This window comes from Orbicella franksi, chromosome 10, assembly GCF_964199315.1.
Source record: "Orbicella franksi chromosome 10, jaOrbFran1.1, whole genome shotgun sequence".
Taxonomy (NCBI): Eukaryota; Metazoa; Cnidaria; class Anthozoa; order Scleractinia; family Merulinidae; genus Orbicella; species Orbicella franksi.
The window spans coordinates 17,241,267-17,260,450 of NC_138154.1; the positions used below are offsets into that span (position 1 = coordinate 17,241,267).

The 19,184-nt window shown below is 38.6% G+C and overlaps 1 protein-coding gene, 1 non-coding gene and 1 pseudogene across 2 annotated transcripts; all 3 read left to right on the forward strand.

Annotated features, from left to right (window-relative positions):
* Positions 1-1,952: 1,952 nt before the first annotated feature.
* On the forward strand, positions 1,953-3,802 carry LOC145501692 (uncharacterized; annotated as a pseudogene).
* Positions 3,803-6,589: 2,787 nt separating this feature from the next.
* Positions 6,590-14,039, forward strand: LOC145499818 (uncharacterized). The gene is made up of 3 exons (XM_081479337.1): positions 6,590-8,012; positions 10,275-10,509; positions 11,719-14,039. Exons 1-2 carry the CDS (start codon positions 7,097-7,099, stop codon positions 10,505-10,507), a joined length of 1,149 nt encoding a protein of 382 aa, XP_081335463.1. The 5' UTR covers positions 6,590-7,096; the 3' UTR covers positions 10,508-10,509; positions 11,719-14,039.
* Positions 14,040-16,542: 2,503 nt separating this feature from the next.
* Trnat-agu (transfer RNA threonine (anticodon AGU)) lies at positions 16,543-16,616 on the forward strand. Its single transcript has one exon. It is a non-coding gene; the product is annotated as a tRNA-Thr (tRNA).
* The last annotated feature ends 2,568 nt before the right edge of the window (positions 16,617-19,184 follow it).

The following is a 19,184-nucleotide window of genomic DNA, read 5'->3' on the forward strand; positions in this document are numbered from 1 at the left end:
AGAGACATTGTTTGTAATATTTACTATCGCAAACATTATCGACTATTTTTCATTAGAATATTATCAGTTGTAAAAACCCTCTTTTTTTGCACTACTCTTGTAATTTGTTGCAATATTGTAATATGTTTGTATCAATAAAATAAACTATAAAAAAAATCAATCAATCAATCTCCCCTTTACCAGATCGCGAGATTCGAAAGATATGGAATTGTAGGAGCAGAAATCTAACTAATACATGTAAATTCTTTACTGAAACGCATTGAATGTCTCTAGAATGTTGACAGACTGTGTCGAGGACGGGATCATCGCGATGAGTGAAAATGCTAAAGCTTTAGCTTAAATTTATGTTTGGATGCAAAGGAATAGATCGAAGCATATATGAAATTAGCGAGTTCTACAGTTTTCGTTTGTGTTAAGTATTCTACAAGCTTTAGTAACGACGATATCTCTGCATTTAAGCGTGCGACCAAGGAGGCGAGACTGCTAAGAAATGACATACTAAGTTTAAAATCACGATGTCTCAATTAATCGTCCAGATTTACAAACTTCCACACACTGCATTACGAACGAAAGCAAGAGTTGTGAAAGTGAAGTACGATCTCCTTCACATCGTTTTACAGGTAAATCAGAGCAAAACATAACACTAACTTTCCTCACTGGTATCCACGCGAAAAAGGACGATACATCATCGCGTTGTTCGTGGCACAATGTACTCTGGTAAAATGTGGCGCAGTGCACTCTGGTTAAGTGCAATGCATTCTGGTAAAAAGCGATGAATTCGAGAATTCGTACCCCCTTCTATATACTCTTCTTCTACGCTCGCTCCGCAACACTCACAAAAAATTCAAATTGGATACCTACAATTGGACACCCACGTGATCGCGCCGATTACGTGACAAATAGGCGCACGGAGAACCAATCACGATCGAGAATTTTGTTATGGATACGATTAACTACTAAAGAAGGCGAAATGTGTAAATGTGGGTTCTAATGCCTTTGGTATACTTTCGTTTCTCACCTGAAACAACGACAAACGGAAAGACACGACAAATCGTTTTTGCAAGTAAATACAAATTAAGCCCGAAAAGTTCAATTTGCATTACAAGTCAACTGTTTGCTTAGATGTCGTTACTTTCAGGCACTAACCAATTGTTTCAATTCATGAACGTTTGCGAACTTGTCGCCAACCAAATTTGGATTCATATTCTCCGCTGTACTTGACCCCGCTCGGGATTACTGTTTGGATAGTAGTTGTAATGTCTTTAATTTTGCTCAAGAACTAATTTCGCGAAAAATGCGAATCTCCAAAATTGTTGGATCAGCCATTTGGACGTTGCTTTTTTCTCATTGTCTTGGCATGGACTACCTCTCTCGCGAAGTTCAAGGCTCCATCACCTGTGACCGTGTTCTGGTTGGTTACGTTATAGCATCCTTTGAAACTAGACGATTTCTTTCCTGTGGACACGAATGTTTGTGTTATCCTTCCTGTAAATCGTACAATTATCATCCCGCAACTAAGGAACTTGGCCTCTGCGAACTAAATAATAACGGAGGAGCACTTGAAGTGGACTTCAGTTATCGGTTTGGACGGGAGTCTATTCGCAAAATTGACAAGTCAAGAGGTTAGGGAATCATTTATTATTAACAAACCTCGTTATTTAATATATTTTTTGTGACCTTACTCTCTATTAAAAACTGTTAGCCGAATATAGGACAAACTTTAAACGTAATTTAATTAAATCTGGTCAGCAGGTTCAGCGAGTCATAGAAAATAAATGCAACTTTTAGTTTACACCAGTTCGCATTAAGGCATTGCGAAACTACGTAGCGGATCGATGGTAGAGTGTCTGACTCATCGCACTGCTGTTTCGGCAAAAAAAAAGAAAGAAATAGAACATAATGAGAATTAACGAGCGTATTGATCTTATTAAAGCAGAGGGAAGTGAGTTCGATAGCTCGAGAGGAAATTAACTGACTGATCATGACACAATATATGGTATTACTTTGCCCTCAACAGCATATAGCTTAGATAGCAAAGGTGATCGCAACTTTTTCAACTGGTTTCAACCTTTTGTTGCTTAGTAGCTTCTCAAATACTGAGCTACGTTTGGTATACATCTTAGCGGCTTGAAAATGCCTTCACGTCGCGAAAAACGTTTAATGTTTTGCAAGGTGGCAGAGGATTGTTATTGGGTTTAGTTTTCGCATTCTGCTCAGAGAGCGGACGTTTAAATTATACGCTATCCCAGCTTTATCCATGTTCCCGTCTCCGATTTCAATGGGTTGAAACTCTTAGACAAGCTTTGAAATTCTTAACCTTCTACTTTTTACGTGTAGGTTTATACAGATCTTTTCAACTTTCTTTTTGATTTTAAATTGCTTCGAGGATTGCTTAACCCCTAGTAGTAAGAATTTAAAAGCATTGGTCAGACCAATTTTGTGTTTTTATTCCTCAGTTGCCCAGAAGTAGTTTGGATTTAATGAGGAGCGGTGCCCAATCCTCGGGTTTTTACTTCATCTGGGATAGCGAGGACAATCCTGTCAGAGCATTTTGCGATTTGGCCTCCGAGTCCGGCTGGGCATGGACACTAGTTATGTCACAAAGCTTCCGCAACAGGAAAATACAGCAGTTAAGGTGGCCGAACACAGTTTTCGAGCGCGTTTTTGCTGATGCAATTCAGCGCGCGCACAATGATTGCAAAAAAACAAACATGCCGTCAATAGAGCGATCATTTTATTTACTCAACACCCGCAGTGTCTGTGCAATTTTTCTCTATAATTGAACGCAGTGTATTGATGGCTTTAGTCTTTCATCACAAAGATATGTTAGAAAAGGTAACGTTGCAAAGAACCCAGCAATTCTCAGCTTTTTCTTTGTTACCGAAAGAACCCAGTTAAATGCAGCGCATGCGTAGTAAGTAAAAAATTGCGATTGAATGAAAATTTGCACTCTCGGAAATACGCCTATTTCTCAAGAATCACTCATTAGAATTTCACGAAATTTGGCACGAAAATACTTTAGGAAATAAGTAAATGGGGTATTGAAAATAATTGAACTTTAACAAAGGAAATTCTAGATATTCCAGTGAACGTTCGAGAAGGGATAATTAAAGATCTCTCTGTTAAATTATTAGCAAAATGGTGTTAACTTGTGAGAATCGTTACAAGCTTGTTGCATTCAAATTATAAAGAAAATCGAATGACTAGATTTTCTACAAATAAACAAAACCGATTTTAAAGGCCTGTTTATTTTTATTCATGTTGCCATGGCAACGGCACATACGTCAGCTTAACCATCAAAAAACCAACGTTTGTGTTGTTAACTTGCTTGCTGCCGTTTTTGGTTACCGAGAGATCAAGGGTTTTAGAGAAAAAGGTGAATGAAACAGGTATCAAAAACTGTGTTCAGCCACCTTAATGAGAGTCCCATTATCTCGCGATGCACCATTAAACGCGAGCAACCCTATGGCAAGCTTACCGGCTTTCGTTGGAAAAGATGGAAGAGCTGAGGGCGGAGTCGAACCACTAGCGAGTAACTTGCGATTATCCCACGGACGCGTTCGATTATCGCGATTACGTCAGAGGCAATTTCTCTCAGGTCAATTTATTGAACGTTGATGGCCACGATGTCTGCAAAATGATCGACCACATAAAAGTGAAAGGACGGAACTGCTCGCATTGTACTGCAGCCTGGTGGCAAGATAGTGGTACAATGTTTCACCATGATTTGAGCCTGGGAAACTGTTTCTTTGAAACGTTCATCAATGTAAATACTGTTTTCAATGCTGACTATTTTGGATAATATGAAAACATCGACAGCTCGTTTTCCTGCTGCGTTGATGACTCAAGCAGTACAAATCATTGGTTTGGGGCCCGCATATGAAGCTATGTCCAGACGGGACCGGTTCCAAATGGATCCAGTCCAAAAATCGAACCGGATAGATCATTCGCTGACACGAGACCAGGGGCCCGTTTCTCGAAAGCCCGGATATTTTTCGGGCCCGTAAACCCATTTTGAGTTCATCTGTATCTTAAAACGGAGAAGTGTCTTACGGTATACGCCTGAAACTTCTTGTATGAAGGGAACCTCTGTTCATATTGAAAATATGCGAACAAAACATGGCTTTCCGAATGCCAAAACGTTTCGGGACCTTCGAGAAATGGGCCCCAGGTATCCGTGACGCCTATCTGGTACCAGTTTAAGTACCGGTGTCGGTCCCATTTTCGTACCCAGTGCTACTCGTTTAGACCCTTTGTTACCCTTCGCCGACCACGTGACTAAAGGGAACGGAGGCTCTGGGGACGAGAATGATCAGGTCAGAGCTTGGACCTGCAAAAAGCATATCCGGTTTTGGAACAGCTCCACGTGTACTCACTGGTATTTTGGAATATTTTACTTCAGGTGGAAACTTACACTGTGCGAATCACTGTATTTAGTATCCTCGATCTATGAACTTGGTTTACAGAAAATTAGCTCACTGAAGCTACTGTCTCTCCCTCAAGGGAGGGGGTAGTGGAGGGGGGGGCTTAATAGATAGAGATCGTTTGTGTTTATTAGAGAGTAAGATCTTCATAGAGTTGACGAGCATATAATAGATGTAAAAGATTGTTACGAAAACGTAGCAACTAAAATACAAACATGATATACCAATAACTCTAACAAGTTACAGTTACCATAAACAGCGTTTTTTCTGTTCATAAATTGTCTCAAAAACAACAAATTTATTTGCATTACTGCATTGCAAAAGCAAAATATTAAAAACCGCTATAATCGCAAATATGCCAACAGGCAAAGGTCTGCAAACAATTGAGCAGCAATGATCGCAAAAAAGAAACCGTAAAAAAAAACATAACTAAAACTTAGCTTGACCAATTTTTTAACTTTTCTAATGATTGGTCACTGCCTCGCCCCCATGGCCAGACGTCTTTGTAGTTCGTTGGTGAAGGGCGGGAAACAATGGGCGCTGGGTTTGATGGTTAGGCGACGAAGCGCGGGTAGTGTAACAGGCCCCTAACTTCACGCGCACCGAATTCCCAATCAAGGATGTGCATCTAAGGAGGAACCAGCATAGTCACCAGGATTGGTCGAGACAACCTAAACCTATTATCGTGGAAAAAAAATAATGGTTTTGCTATGCACCGTCCTAGCAGTCTGTTTTTCTCTTGAAATTCAACAGTGATTACGAGGCGAGAGATATTGAGAGATTGGGACGGCACGGGCTGGCACCCAAGAACAAACAGTTTTTTCTCGTCTCACCCCAACCTCTTCTCGTCTATATCGCCCTTTAGCTTTTGCGATCACCAAACACTCGTCTATTAAAGTAACCCTAAGAGAAAAGACTAGCCGTCAGCAGTCTAACCATGACAGTTTTTCAACAATGTATTTACCGTTCCAAGTACTGTACAGCTGCGAAGACAAAATAAACTGAAAACTCAAATGTCTGATATTTTTAAATATGGAAGATATGGAATTAAAATTCCATATCTTCCCTCCGACCCTGCAAAGATATCTCGTGCATGACTCGCACGTGCTAGAAACGCGAAACTCCTGACCCTCCTCCCATCTGCAATGTTTCCAACTTTCCACCATCCCCCGCCCCACTATGTTTAGCAGCCACCAATTTTTCCTGCGGAACCAAAGCAATTTTTTAGTTATCTGAATACCAACTAATAGGTCCTAATAATTTTTTAGGCAAGATAAACCCAAACCGGGGTGATAAACATGGAACCAAAACGCATGTTAAACAAAGTTAATTTCCTTGACGTTTCGTATGTACAACATACATCTTCAGAAGTGACCGTTAACTAGATTACAATCGAAATTTAAACGCGAAGAAAAAGAAAAAGACTGGTATCTAATAATATGTAACAAGACTAATAGTTAATAACAAACAGATGAGTCTGCGGGAGAGAAAAAAAAAATTACCATAATAATAATAACAATACAAAATGTTAGTAAAGAAAACGTTTTTCACTGCCAACGTTTTCATTCAAGGCTGGCTTTAAATCACGAATTAACAATGTTTCCTTAATTTTACAATGTATATCTGACCTACCAGTTGCTAAGATATCAAAATTGTCCCATTTAATATTATGACCCGTGGAAGTAATGTGATCCGCAATGGCTGAGATGTGACCGCTTTTAGCAAGGGCCTTAAAATGTTCAGTTTTTCTATAGTGTAGTCGACGCTTTGTTTTTCCTATATAAAAATCATCACAGTCCCAGCAGCTTGCCTTGTAAACCACCTTAGACATCTGAGAACGGCTGAACCTGTCCTTGTACGGGAAAAAAGACTTAATTCAGCGGGTGTTTCGGAAAATTATTTTAACGTTAAAACAACCATAAAACTTATAGATACAAGATTTAAGTTGCTGGGTAATTACTTTACTTTGGAACCCTAAAAATGGTAAAACAATGAAGATTTCTCTCTTGGGAACTGTAGTGATAGGGTCTTTAGGTTTGTTTTGATGTCTATCCACTACATCGTTCAAGTTGTACGTGATGATACCACGGGGATAACCATTGCGTGACAATAGCTTCCTGAGATCATCCACGGCAGACTGTAATGATGAAGACGATAAACAGATGCGAAGACAACGATAAGTAAGGGTGCGGATGAGGTTTATCTTGTACTTGCGAGGTGTGAAGGAGTCCCATTTCGTGTAAAGGCCAGTGAAAGTTTTCTTACGGTAAATGGATGTTGAGAATGAATTGTTATGGCGTTTGACAAGAACATCAAGGAATGGAAGTTCGTGATCCTGTTCAAATCCAATGGTAAATTTGATGTTGACATGTCGGTCGTTGAGATAAGAGAGAAATTTAACAGCAGCGTCCTTATTGTGAGTGGGGCTTGATCGAAGTTTTGCTCCAAGCAACCGGAAGTGAAATGCAAACGAATTGAAATAATGGGAAAGAAAAAATTTCATATCGGCCGATCAACAAGGAGTGGTCGCAAAGTCAGGCGGTAGACATATGGCGGCGGCTTCGGTACAAAAAAGTCGTGTCTGTTTTCTTTGACATTTTAGTTACAAAGACCGTAATCCATCTTCAGTATTTGGGATAGTGGAGGTGGTTTTAAGGACGTAACTGCCTGGGATGAATTCCGATGAGAATCCGTCTACAAATTCGTTATCTTCGCTTTCAAACTTGCCCAAGAGCCCCGATTCTGATGTGGACGAGCTGGATCCGTTAGCGCTCGGAGCATCGGAGGAAGTCAACACGTCTGCTTACAACGACGACAGAAACGTTATTCAGCCTTCCAAGGTTGCCGTCAGTGTTGAGACGTTCCATCCAGAAGTTTTAGGCTTGCAGAGAAAAACTCCTTTAAATTCGCCTTACATGTACAGCGATCACTCAAACATGGCGAACGAGGTTAACGGAGAACAACCGTTGAAGCCGACACAGATTAATGATTTTGATAATTCCGAGAGTGTTAGGGACACAACAAACGAGAACGGTGCAAACCACAATGGGACGGATTCAGAATCTTCCATGATCACAACAACGGTAGTTTCAGAAGGTATTTCGCTCGATTCTGCGCGAGGGATCGTCGTCATGGAACAAGTCGCTTTGGAACAAATAAACGAATTGATCGCTGCCTCGCAAACTCAAAATAACAATAGTTCTGGCAGTGATGTAGAAGTCGAGGACCCGTGTGACAGACGCTTTAGGAGTGAAAGTCAAAATTCCGACAGTTCTTCAACGGAGTTAGAAATCTCTAGACAGTCGCCACAACAACAAATAACAGAGGCCGAGTTTAATGTGAGTAGGTTTGAAGATCTTGACACTAAAGAGATTGCCGAGGCTCTAACGAATGAACTCAAGAAATACTCTATACCACAAGCTGTTTTTGCACGCAAAGTTTTGAATAGATCTCAAGGGACATTAAGTGACGTATTGAGGAAGCCTAAACCGTGGAATGAACTAAGAGGTGGAAGAGAGATATTTCGTAAAATGAAGGAATGGTTGGACTTACCAGAGGTAAAAAGAATTCCCCAACTAAGAACTGAAGGTAAGGCGCTAGTGTGCAGGTAATGATACTTACTCTCTGGCATGTGACATGCACTCTTTGGGAATAATTTAATTTAGACAATAGTGCTTTGTTTACTTAACAGCTGTACACTTTGTGCGGTAAGTTCTTATATGTTTGTAATTTTAAAAAAAAGCATTCTTGTACAGAACTACAGAAGTGTAGCAAGAGTACAAATTTAGCCATTGTCTGTTCTACCAATAACTTATTGCATTTTGGATTGGGTAGGATAATTTTGATTGAATCTGGCCTTCCCATTTCATACATGTATTTACCTTCAAAATGTAGTTTTTTCGTAAGTTCTTCATTTCATACAATTCGATTTAATGATACAAACTATATTGTACTTAGGACACAAAAGTTTGTATTACATTCTGCCAAACTTCATTCATTCATTCATTATTATTATTATTATTATTATTATTGTTGTTGTTGTTGTTGTTGTTGTTGTCGTTGTTATTATTATTATTATTATTATTGTTATTATTATTATTATAATGGTAACTGAACTGAGTGGAGTGTAATTTGGTCTGCAATCATAGCTGGGGTTTTAAAATCAAACTCGTCCCGTGTACTTATTTGATTTGAAATCACAAGTATGATTTCAGACCAAAATTGCATGACACGTAGTTCAGTAGCCAATTCTCTCTATGAGACATGCCTGCAGGGAATCATGGTAGTTGTATTAATCACAACAAATATCCAGTCCTAGAAAATGATTACAACTACCATGATTCCGTGCAGGCACGTCAAGAGGGAATTGGCCATCGCTACTTTATTACATCCATTTTGAAATCGCACAATTTTTCACCTGAATACAGGATTTGGTGAGTACCATTATTTTATTGATCCAGTAGACAGTTGGTTAAGAAAGAAAGCAAACCTGAAACACTTCTCATTTAGTATGCAAAACAGAAAGACTTAGATGTCATCTGACAAGAACTCATGCAAGCATAACAAAGGAAAAAGCAGTTCTCAAGTCAGAACAAAAACAGTCTACTTAAAAGTTCAAACTTTGTCGTCTGAATAAATGATATAAGGCCTTCGTATCTATTGGTACTTCCTGTTGTAGAAGAAATTGAAGGTGCAGCCAGTGTAATTCAGGTTTTTTTTTTAGTTGTGAAACTCCCTCGAGCGCAGGATGCTCAGTGGATAGTTTTTCTCCTTTAAAACATCATTTCAGTATCACACTGACCTCGAGCAGATGTTGAAGAAAAATTGCCAAAATATTCAGACACTGAAAGTTGGAAACTTCCCTTAAAGCAGCTCTTCAGCCTAAAGGAGCTCATTATATTATTGCAGCCACACAGTGGCTCTTTTCATTCATTTTCCTGCAATTTGATTGGTTACTTTAAATCTGATTGGTTGTTTTTTAGTGTTCCATTCTCATTGGCTAGAAAAAGATGCAATATAGGGTAAAGAATAGTGTGATTCGTGAATAAATTGCACTGTCGAGAGCAAATCAAATTGCAAGGATAACCAGTGATTTAAAAATGGATGTAATAAAATGCTGAATCACGCAGTTTTTGATTGCCATTTGTATCTAAAACTTCCATTGAGGGAGAGAGAGCCTTTGAAAGTTGAGGAAAAAAAAAGGACTTTGACTATTTTTGTCGCTTATTATTAAAGCTTTAAAACTGATATACATGTGGAACTGGTTGTATACAGACACTAGCACATTTTGTGGTAAAAATATACATGTCAAGAATTCGATTGTAAGAGCCTGACCTTTATTGAGGCCAGCACACATGGTGTAACAGTGTGTGCAATATTCCTTCGAATGTCTAAATTGCATTGTCCATCCTGAAATTGTTGCATGCACTATTGCAATCTTGCATACAATCTCTTTCTACTTTTGAAATATTGTATGCAACAATTTCAGAAGTGGACACACAAGTGAAAAACATTACACAAAATGTTGCAATATGTGTCCAGGCCTTTATGTGCTGTGCATGTAAATGTACATAAATCAAAACTGTTGCTTAAAAAGTTGTGAAGTTAACCAAACTTACCTGCAACAAAATATCCATGGAAAATGATGTTGAACAAGCTTCATGTCTCTAAACCTTACCTACATATGTTACATATAATCCAAACAGAATTTAGTCCTTAATAGGTTCGTGGCAATAGAATTTCTTGTTTCTATAATACAGGGTAAGATTGTCAACAAATGAACATGGTGTCAAGCATTAAGTCACCTTTTGATTGCACATTTCAATCTTTTCTTTCTTGTTGTCCTTTTAGCTGCCCTGGAACTTGATGCTAAAGCTAGAAGGGAAGAATTCCCTGGCCCAGCAGCCAAAAAGTCCAGGTTATATTTCACAGATTCTCAGAAAAGAGCACTGTTTGCCATTTTCAAAGAAACTAAAAAACCTTCAAGAGAAATGCAAAATGCTCTCGCAGAAGAACTTGGGCTTGAAAGGGGAACAGTTGCAAACTTCTTCATGAACGCCAGACGACGACATCCAGAGATTTAGAGGTACATGTACTTATCAAGTGCTGTTGGACAATTCCAGTGCCGTTGTTGCTTACAGAATTGTAAACGGTGTTATTTCACTTTTGTTGTTAGTGATTTGTTGCCCTCGTGTCAACATGCAATTCTCTCTACAAGTCTCTATATATTTGACCGTATTTGCAAAAACATGCCCGCATTCACTCGAAGACAGTCCCGCTGGCCAGAAGTCATCTGACCACCCCCCTGGCTAGGAGATTGGCCCATCATGCATACATGTGGCATGGCCCACTCCAGCAGGGTGCCATGTCAACATAGAACCCTCAAACGAGGTTCAGCAACTTGAGTAAAATACCCAGAAACACACTCAATATCAAGGTTATTTAACACGGAAAACTCAAAGTCTAGCTTAGTGGAAGTGTCAGTACAAGACACCCTCCTCTCCCCCTGCTTTTGACAGCTGGCCACCAGTAAGCCACAAGCAGATAGGCCATGTCCCCAACCTGGTCTTCAACACTTCAATAATATGAATCTGCCCAAAATTTACTTCTCGTATTCAACTCAAATGACGCAGCTCCACAAAAATCTGTGCAGTTTTTCACTGATTGGCTGCAGCTAAGATGTGAATCTTATTTCCAGTAACAGGCAGTTAGAGACAATACAAGAATCTTTGTGTTGTGGACAACATCCAAGAATCTTTTTCGGGGGGGGGGGGGAATTCCCATCATATGGGTACAGCTGTAGGGTGCATAGAGACCAATATCCATTTATCAAGTAACCAGGATGCAGAGAAAGCCAGTTTCCAGGCTTGCTTTGCAGGCAAACTGTACCCATGATGTACTAGCCTGAAAGTCGTTGTCCCTGGTCCAGAAAAAATGTGAATCTAAATAAATTCAAAATTAAAGTAAATATAATAATTTCATCTCTTACGGAGCTTCTATAATTTGAACTTACTTAGGAATTTTCCCCAAAACCTTCATTTACATGTGAGGCAGTAAATACTAGAATCCTCTAGCCCCAGGCTATCAAACATAACTTTCTTTGCATGCAGGAAAACAGAATGAACTTTCATAACACTATGGAAATATGTGTATGGCATGACATTTGCATGTGCATGGCATGTGCATGGCATGTGCATGGGCATGGCATGTGCATACACATGGGCATGTGCACCTGCATTGGCATCCTTACTTGTATAATCAGTACTAACAGGTTTCTCTTTTTTCACTTTCGAAGCCTCAAGACATTACATAGTAATTATGTAAGTGACAGGACATAGTAGAAGAGAAGAAAGCAAAGCAAACTGTGGGGGGATGTGAAGCTATCAAGCAACAGCATATTATAAGTCAGTCGCAGTACTCAGCTTGAGTAAGACTTATTATTATCTTATTGTTTATGTTTATGCATTAAGATCCCATATTTGACAGAAGAGCAAAAGATCCATGCTTTAAAAAGAACATTTTTTTAATAGAAACTGTAACTGAGCATTTGTTTGCAAAAGTTGTTCCTGGTGCTCATCTTTTGATAAGCCCCTAAATTATATTTATTGATTAGGTTTGTTTTCTGGAGGATTCCTGCAGTGAGCCTGTTGTTTAGAATTTGGTTCTTCCTAAGTGACACTGAGTATCTTGCTGACATTTATCAAGCTTGAAGTACTCACGCTTTTCCTAGTGAACAATCATCAATCAAAATCAATTTGTTTTCTGCATCGTCAAATTTCTACAAATGGGCCTAACCACCTAAGTTTTATACTGATTAAGTGTCATTATTTCACAACAAATCATTTGAGATCAGCCAAAAGTTTTTACCAGGTTCACTCAGGTGCGAATTTAAGGTAACTACTTCAAAATTGCTTGTATTGTCTTGTCGTGGGTTTCTGACTATTGGGAAAGCCTCCAAAACTCCCACATGCTTGTTACTAGGCAAAAATGTACGGTGTGATGTTGCTCTCTGCCACAAATAGGTCTGTGACACTGCATGAGTTACCAGAGCAAGGTTGAAAATACTGTAACTGACATAAGTTGTTTGACATACTGTTTGTCAGGTGACTCTCGTGAGTCACGTGACGAATGCATGTCTTCAAGGGAGTCTAATTGTCCAATAGACTTTTTGTTATATTAAAATTCAGTTTGGCAGTGAGGCTTAGTAGACACAAACAAAGGGGATTGAATGGCATATTTACTCATTTCTTTCGTTTGTGTCCTCTCGGGTTCACTACCAAGCTGAATTTTAATATGTCGAAAGTGACCTATTGTACCCATCCTTTAAATTTAAAGCCTATCTCATGAGGTTTCCAACTTTTTAACTTAAATAATTTATAAAGCCTCCCACACAGCTATTTTTGTCTCTGTGCTTGTACATTGTCAAAACAATGTTTCTGTTTACTTTTTATGACAAAGATATAGCGTAAGTGTATCTTGAAGATAATTGTTACGGTGATATCATGTTAAAGTAGTTATATATAGTAAATCTTGTTGTGATACAGTGGGCACTTACTTCAACTCTATTGAGAAAGCTGCTTCCCCTGGGCTGAAGGTGGCAGTTGTAGACCACAGACCAATGCTCTGAAGGAAACCAGGTGGCAACTGGTACATTTACCCAGAATTCTTAGCACACGAAAACTTTAACAACGCTCATAAAAACGTACAGAAAAGTTCGAACATCTTCAAACCTGGCATACACTATGTCCATAGCACAGGGACAAATAGAGCAAAAATATGGCTTTCCTTGTACTTTACGCGATGTGTAGGGCTCGCGTGGTATTGTGGTAAAATGTTCAGCCGCCATCTTTTTTTCTTACGGAGGATTAACTTCAACTGATTACCGCTTTGAAAAAAGGGGTAAATGCCAAAACTAGTTACTTTGCACGATAAAATCACTTATCTAAACTATGTAAACAAGACACATCACTTTTACGCTGATCAAAAACGATCTTCTATAGGACATGCGGTTCACATGTGTATACATGAATTTTCCCTACGAATCAATGCGAGTTAACGAGAGTCTACCGTGATAGTGAACTTCCTAAACAACAGCTGATGTCTGTTAATCAAGTAAAACTTGAGTTAGCACGTAACATTTAAGTTCAACTATTTCAGAATGAGGAATTTTTGTGTTCATTCTGTCGAAATTGGCATTTCGTCATTCACTTGTTTTAGGGAGAGGTTACAATTACCGTTTAAGGTACGTCCTCGTAGAAACCCACTAGCAGCGTCTGAATTTTTGGCCCATCAAACAAGTCGTCAAAAGCTGGTGAAAACTGGTGTGTCAGTTCTTTGCCACTGGAATATTTCGTGTCAAGGGCAACCTCTCATGCGGGAATGACGCATGCTCAGCCAATTTCAAACCAAAAACGTGTTTTTCTCCTGAGGGTGATTCTGACAGCAGAAATGTAGGAAATCTTGTAGTTAACTAGGAGTACTTGCAAAAATAAATGTGACATAAAATTAACACGGAATATTTTACTTGAAGACGTACCTACATGTAAAATTGCAGTGTATTAATTTTGCAGTGCACTGTGCATATACTGAAGAGATATAGAAAGTAAACTATTTTATTCCAGCGTTTTCTCGTAGTTCCTTGCAAGTTACCAAGCAGTATTGGGTGAAGAGAGATACACGGTGAAGGTGTTCTCCCAGTCAACCTCGTTTCCAGGGTCTCTCATCTTCCCGCCCTCTCGCTATTATTATTATTATTATGGTCTATTTAAGGTCATTCCCCAGTATTGCATTGCGCATTCCTACTTCGCATAATTTCACGCGTGATTAGCGCGCGCGCATTAAAAAATGGCGGCTTTTTCTTTACGACTGGACCTCGCCATAAAGGTAAATCGTCATTTTCTCGCAAACGAGTATGGTGATCTATCATTTCTTTTCTGTTGTTTTGAATTGAGTAATACATTTCTCTATGTAAAATAAATATGGACCAATCCTCATTGTAGAACAAAAAACAATCGTCGGAAACGTGAATTTAGCAAGCAATTATGACTACGACATGGGGCTATTATAAGGATTTATTGGGTATAAACAAGGTGCTGTTGCTCCTAAACGAACATAAGGACCCTTCATATTTATTTCAAATTTAAGTTCTATAATATAAACAATCAGTAGGCAAAGTTTCACAAATAACTCAGTGCAGGTTCTATGTCAGTGGAATGACCTTGAGGTCATGCCACTGAAATAGAACCTGCACTGAGATTTTTGTGAAACTTTGCCTATTGATTGTTTATGTTATAGGAACTTAAATTCTGAAATAAAAATGAGGGGTCCCCATGTTCGTTTAGGAGCATTCACAAAATCTTTGTTTTGTTTCGGGTGTTAAAGTTATATGGCCAGGCACCGAGGGGATTTGAACCCATGAGCTCCTGTTTACTAGACATGCAGGCGCTCTAACCAACTGAGCTACGGCGCCAACTGACATGAGGACAGTTAATAAGAAAGTTATTAGTTATCTACTCGCCAGATGAGTGATTTATTATCCAACATTTTTCCTTCCTCAGAATCACAGCAGCGCAAGCTCAATTTAGGACAATTTATGAGAACGACAAACGTGGCTCACACGGTTTCAATTTGAGTTAGAGGTTTGTATGGAAACGCAATGGTTTAGTTTTAAAGCTAAAAATTGCAACGTTTTCTTTAAAATAGACAATAAACCGTTGCGTTTCCATAAAAACCTTCATGGTAAATTCAAACTGTTGGAATCAAGTTGGTCGTTATCATAAATTGAACTTGGGCTGCAGGATCCAACCAACTGAGCGAGGAGTCATCTGATGTGGACAATGGTTCCAAATCTCTGATCCTGGCCGAGAAAGCCTCCCGAAAATGAACTGCTCGCAAGATAGTCTTCCATCCGAAACATAATGATCAGTTTACAATCTTGTACCCCGTCCCCTGTACTGAAGCGTTTCACCATTTTGCCCGAGTAGCTAGTACACCGGCTGAAATCTTCACTATAATAATAATAATAATAATGATAATAATAATAATAATAATAATAATTAATAATAATAATAAACTTTATTGAGCACTTTTCCATACAAACTTGAATCTTACATGTATCTGGTAAAAAATTCAGAAATTCTGTTGTTCCTTAAGTTTTCGGTAATTATAATAGTAATAATAATATCAAAATAATAATAATAATAATTTATTATCATCATCGTCATATATATGTCATGATATCATGGTTACTACAACTAATGCTAATACTACTACTACTACTACTTTTTTTTTTTTTTTTTTTATAAATAAGGTATATACAAGGTAAAAGTAAGTAAAAGAAATAAACTATTAAAACCTATTTCAACAGTGTTTACATAATGGCTCCCTCCTGGGTTTCAACGTCAATATCGGTATATTACAAGGTAAAAGTAAATAAAAGAAATAAACTATTAATAAACTAATAATAATAATAATAATAATAATAAAGATCTTTCAACAGGGAGCCCACTTCACATACTTGTGGTTTTCAGTGGGGCCCTGCAAAAATAAAATTGTAAAAGCTAAAGAAAAAGTAGATTAAAAATAATAATCTGTGCCTAGAAATATAGTTACCAAATAAAAGAATAAAATAAAATAAAAAAGATTATTATCTTTGTTTTTGACAGGTTATTTCTATTAATTTTGGCCATGCAGGTTTTATTGACAAGAGAGACTTTCGAGGTCGAAGAACTTTAGAATCATGGCAAACCCCAAACACTAACGAAACGAACAATAACTCTAAGGCGTTTGTCGAAACAATACTTTATTCTTTTCAGTTAGTACATTTACCTTGTTAACATTTTGCCGCACTTTCTTTTCGCATATATTTTTTATCTTATGCTTCTACATAAGACTGTAACCCGTCGAGTTGCGTGCAAATTTGATCTCAACCAAGGTGAGCTCAAGTCATCGCAAGGTTTAACTTGCGTCTACCTGCGAGTCCGTTTGGCCAGGGCTTTAGGGATTGTTTGAAGAAAAGAAAGAAAAAAATATTTTACTCTGAGCGTAACAGTATAGCTGGAAAGGTCTGGGAAAATTGCAGATGTTGAATATAATCAAATGGCGTCAAATAGCGTCAAATGGCGCCGTAGCTCAGTTGGTTAGAGCGCCTGTCTAGTAAACAGCAGGTCATGGGTTCAAATCCCCTCGGTGCCTAAATTACAATTTTCTAAAATTAAAGAAATCCCATAATTTTTTCAGTCGGTTTGTTTCAGTAATTTTTCAGAAAATAAATTGATGAGCTGTCAGAGCATCCCCCCTACCAGTTGTACACCATTAGGTTTGTTACCTGAGCCAAGTTGTTCGAAAGCAGGTTAACGCTAATCCAGGGTTAAAAGTTGACCAAAATATTAATTTCTGTTGTATAAAAATGTTTTTCACTGCTTATGTTTTGTGTAGGGAGATTATCAAACTCAAAACAGAAGGACAAACAATATAAACAGAAAACCTCACCTCTCTGAAATCAAAATTATCTTTATCCTGGGTTAGCTTAATCGGGATTTGAACAACGCGGCCCTGGTGTCAAAACAATCCTACAGCTAAGTACGTGCATAAACAAAATTCAAATCCAGATAGAAAAAATCTCATCTCTCGTGATTAACGAGCTCTATAAAAAGCAGAATTTGGTCACTTCTTCTTGTTTTTGCGTGGTATGAGTTGCGTTTTATAATTCTATGGGAAGGTAAAATTGTAAGTCCTCTCTCGGGCTAAGTGTCCCATGGAACCGTGTGCTTGTGCCTATGCTTGTGTTGTGGGCCTCTTCACTTCGTTATTCGCACCAGTCCCTTGCAGAGCGATTGCAAGATCCGACTCCCTAATGTTTTCATATCACTTTCACGCAACTAGCGTGCTCGAAGCACTTTATCCTTTACTCGCTTTGACAATCTGCTACTATAGCGGATGAAGTTGCTCAAGCTCCTGCCGCTCAAGGCGTTGACGCCGCCCAGGCTGTTGTTCAGAATGACCCTCAAGCTCGTAACCATCAGTTGCATGTTTTTTGCTTTGTTTTGTGACGGCTTTTCTCTCTATTTGTTACCCTTCATTTCGCCAGTTCGTATGTTTCGCTTGTCTTCCTGTTGTGTACCTTGGTCTCTTGCTTACTCGCTCTTTGTTCCTAAATTGGTTTTTATTGTTTCCCTTCCTTTATTTTTCCGTTTGCCTCGTTCGTTGCAGTATTTTGCCGTTTGCGTGCTTTTCTTTCCGTCCGAGCTTGTGTTTGCATTTCGTTTAGCCCGCTCGTCATCTTTTACGTGCTAATTTTACACTGCTTTGTTCCGCCCCTCGCGTTCTAGGAGCTTTATCTGTGTTTGTAATTATGCTATGTTCTCTTGCGTTAGCCTCAGAATCTATTTTATCTGCATGTCTGTTTTCTCCCGGGGTCAGCTTCTTACGAGTTTGATTTTGTTATAATTTCCTCAGTTGTTTTTTATTGGGCTCAGTTTCAAAAACCTTTTTACTCCCCATTGCGGGAGGGTTCTTGGCTGGGTTTATAAGCCTTTTAACCCTGGAAAGTCTTATTATTTACATGTTTCCCCAGTGTGTTTTTAGTTTGGTCTCAGGCCATCCCCTTTTTTTTCTCTGTTTAGCGTCGTCCGACCGACCCAGATTTTCGCGTTTTCAAAAAAAAAAAAAAAGCTACACAGAAGGCAATCAAGGCAATCAAGGCAATGACACATTATTTCAAACAATTGTCACTTTAATCTGAAACATAAGCATTTTTTTGCCTTACAGATTTTTAGTTTTTTCCTGTTCTCGTTTGATTTTAACAACGACGTCGACTTTTTCCTTCCTCCATTGCCGCGATGTTGACTTTGTAACCACACCTTGTTGTTTCCAGGCTCCACGGATATTATGCTGAGGTACCAGGCCTCCTAGCTCCAGACTCCTTTTCCAATTTTTTTTTTTTTTCCTTTTCCGACCGACCGACTCAAAATCAGAAAACGCATTCGGCAATAAACGAAAAAAAAGGGAGATGGCCTTATTATTTTGTAACTCTTCGAGTATGAGTTGGGCTGAGAAGCCAAGGAGATTTTAATACATTTTATTCCCCACAGTGCAATTAGCAGGGTTGAGAAGCCAAGAAGGTCTTTTAACTTGGGCTGAAGAACCGAAAAGATCTTTTTTATTATATTCAGCCAGACTATGAGTTTCAGTGGCTGAGAAGCCGAGAAGACCTTTTAAGTTGGGCTGAGAAGCCAATGATGTCGTATCATTTTGTTTGTTGGGCTGAGAAGCATAGAAGATTTTATTACATTTTATTCCCCTACGTGTGTTAGCAGGACTGAGAAGCCGAAAAGATCTTATTATATTATTTTATATTTCCCAGTGCGTTATAAACCTTTTCAGTGTTTTATTATTAATCCTTTATATGTTTACTGGGCTTAGCTCCTAAATTTCCTTTTTTCCCCGTGGTAGCCTGGAAGGGTGTCAAATGTCCTAGCCGGATTACTGAAGCTCAGGCTACCATCCCTTGGGTGGTTTCTTTGTTTTTTTCGTTTTTCTCTTCCTTGCCCTTTTGTTTTATGTTGTATTATTTATTTGCTCCTCTATGTTCCCCAAGGGATGGCAGCATATTATTCATCTATATTTCCCTAAATCCTCGGTTTTGTATATTCATTGTACTGTTACCTTATTTCCCCTTTATTTAATTTTCTTTTGCCTTTCTGTTTTGTTTACATTGAATAAGTATGTAAATGTATACGGCCCTTTTGAGTTTTGGATTAA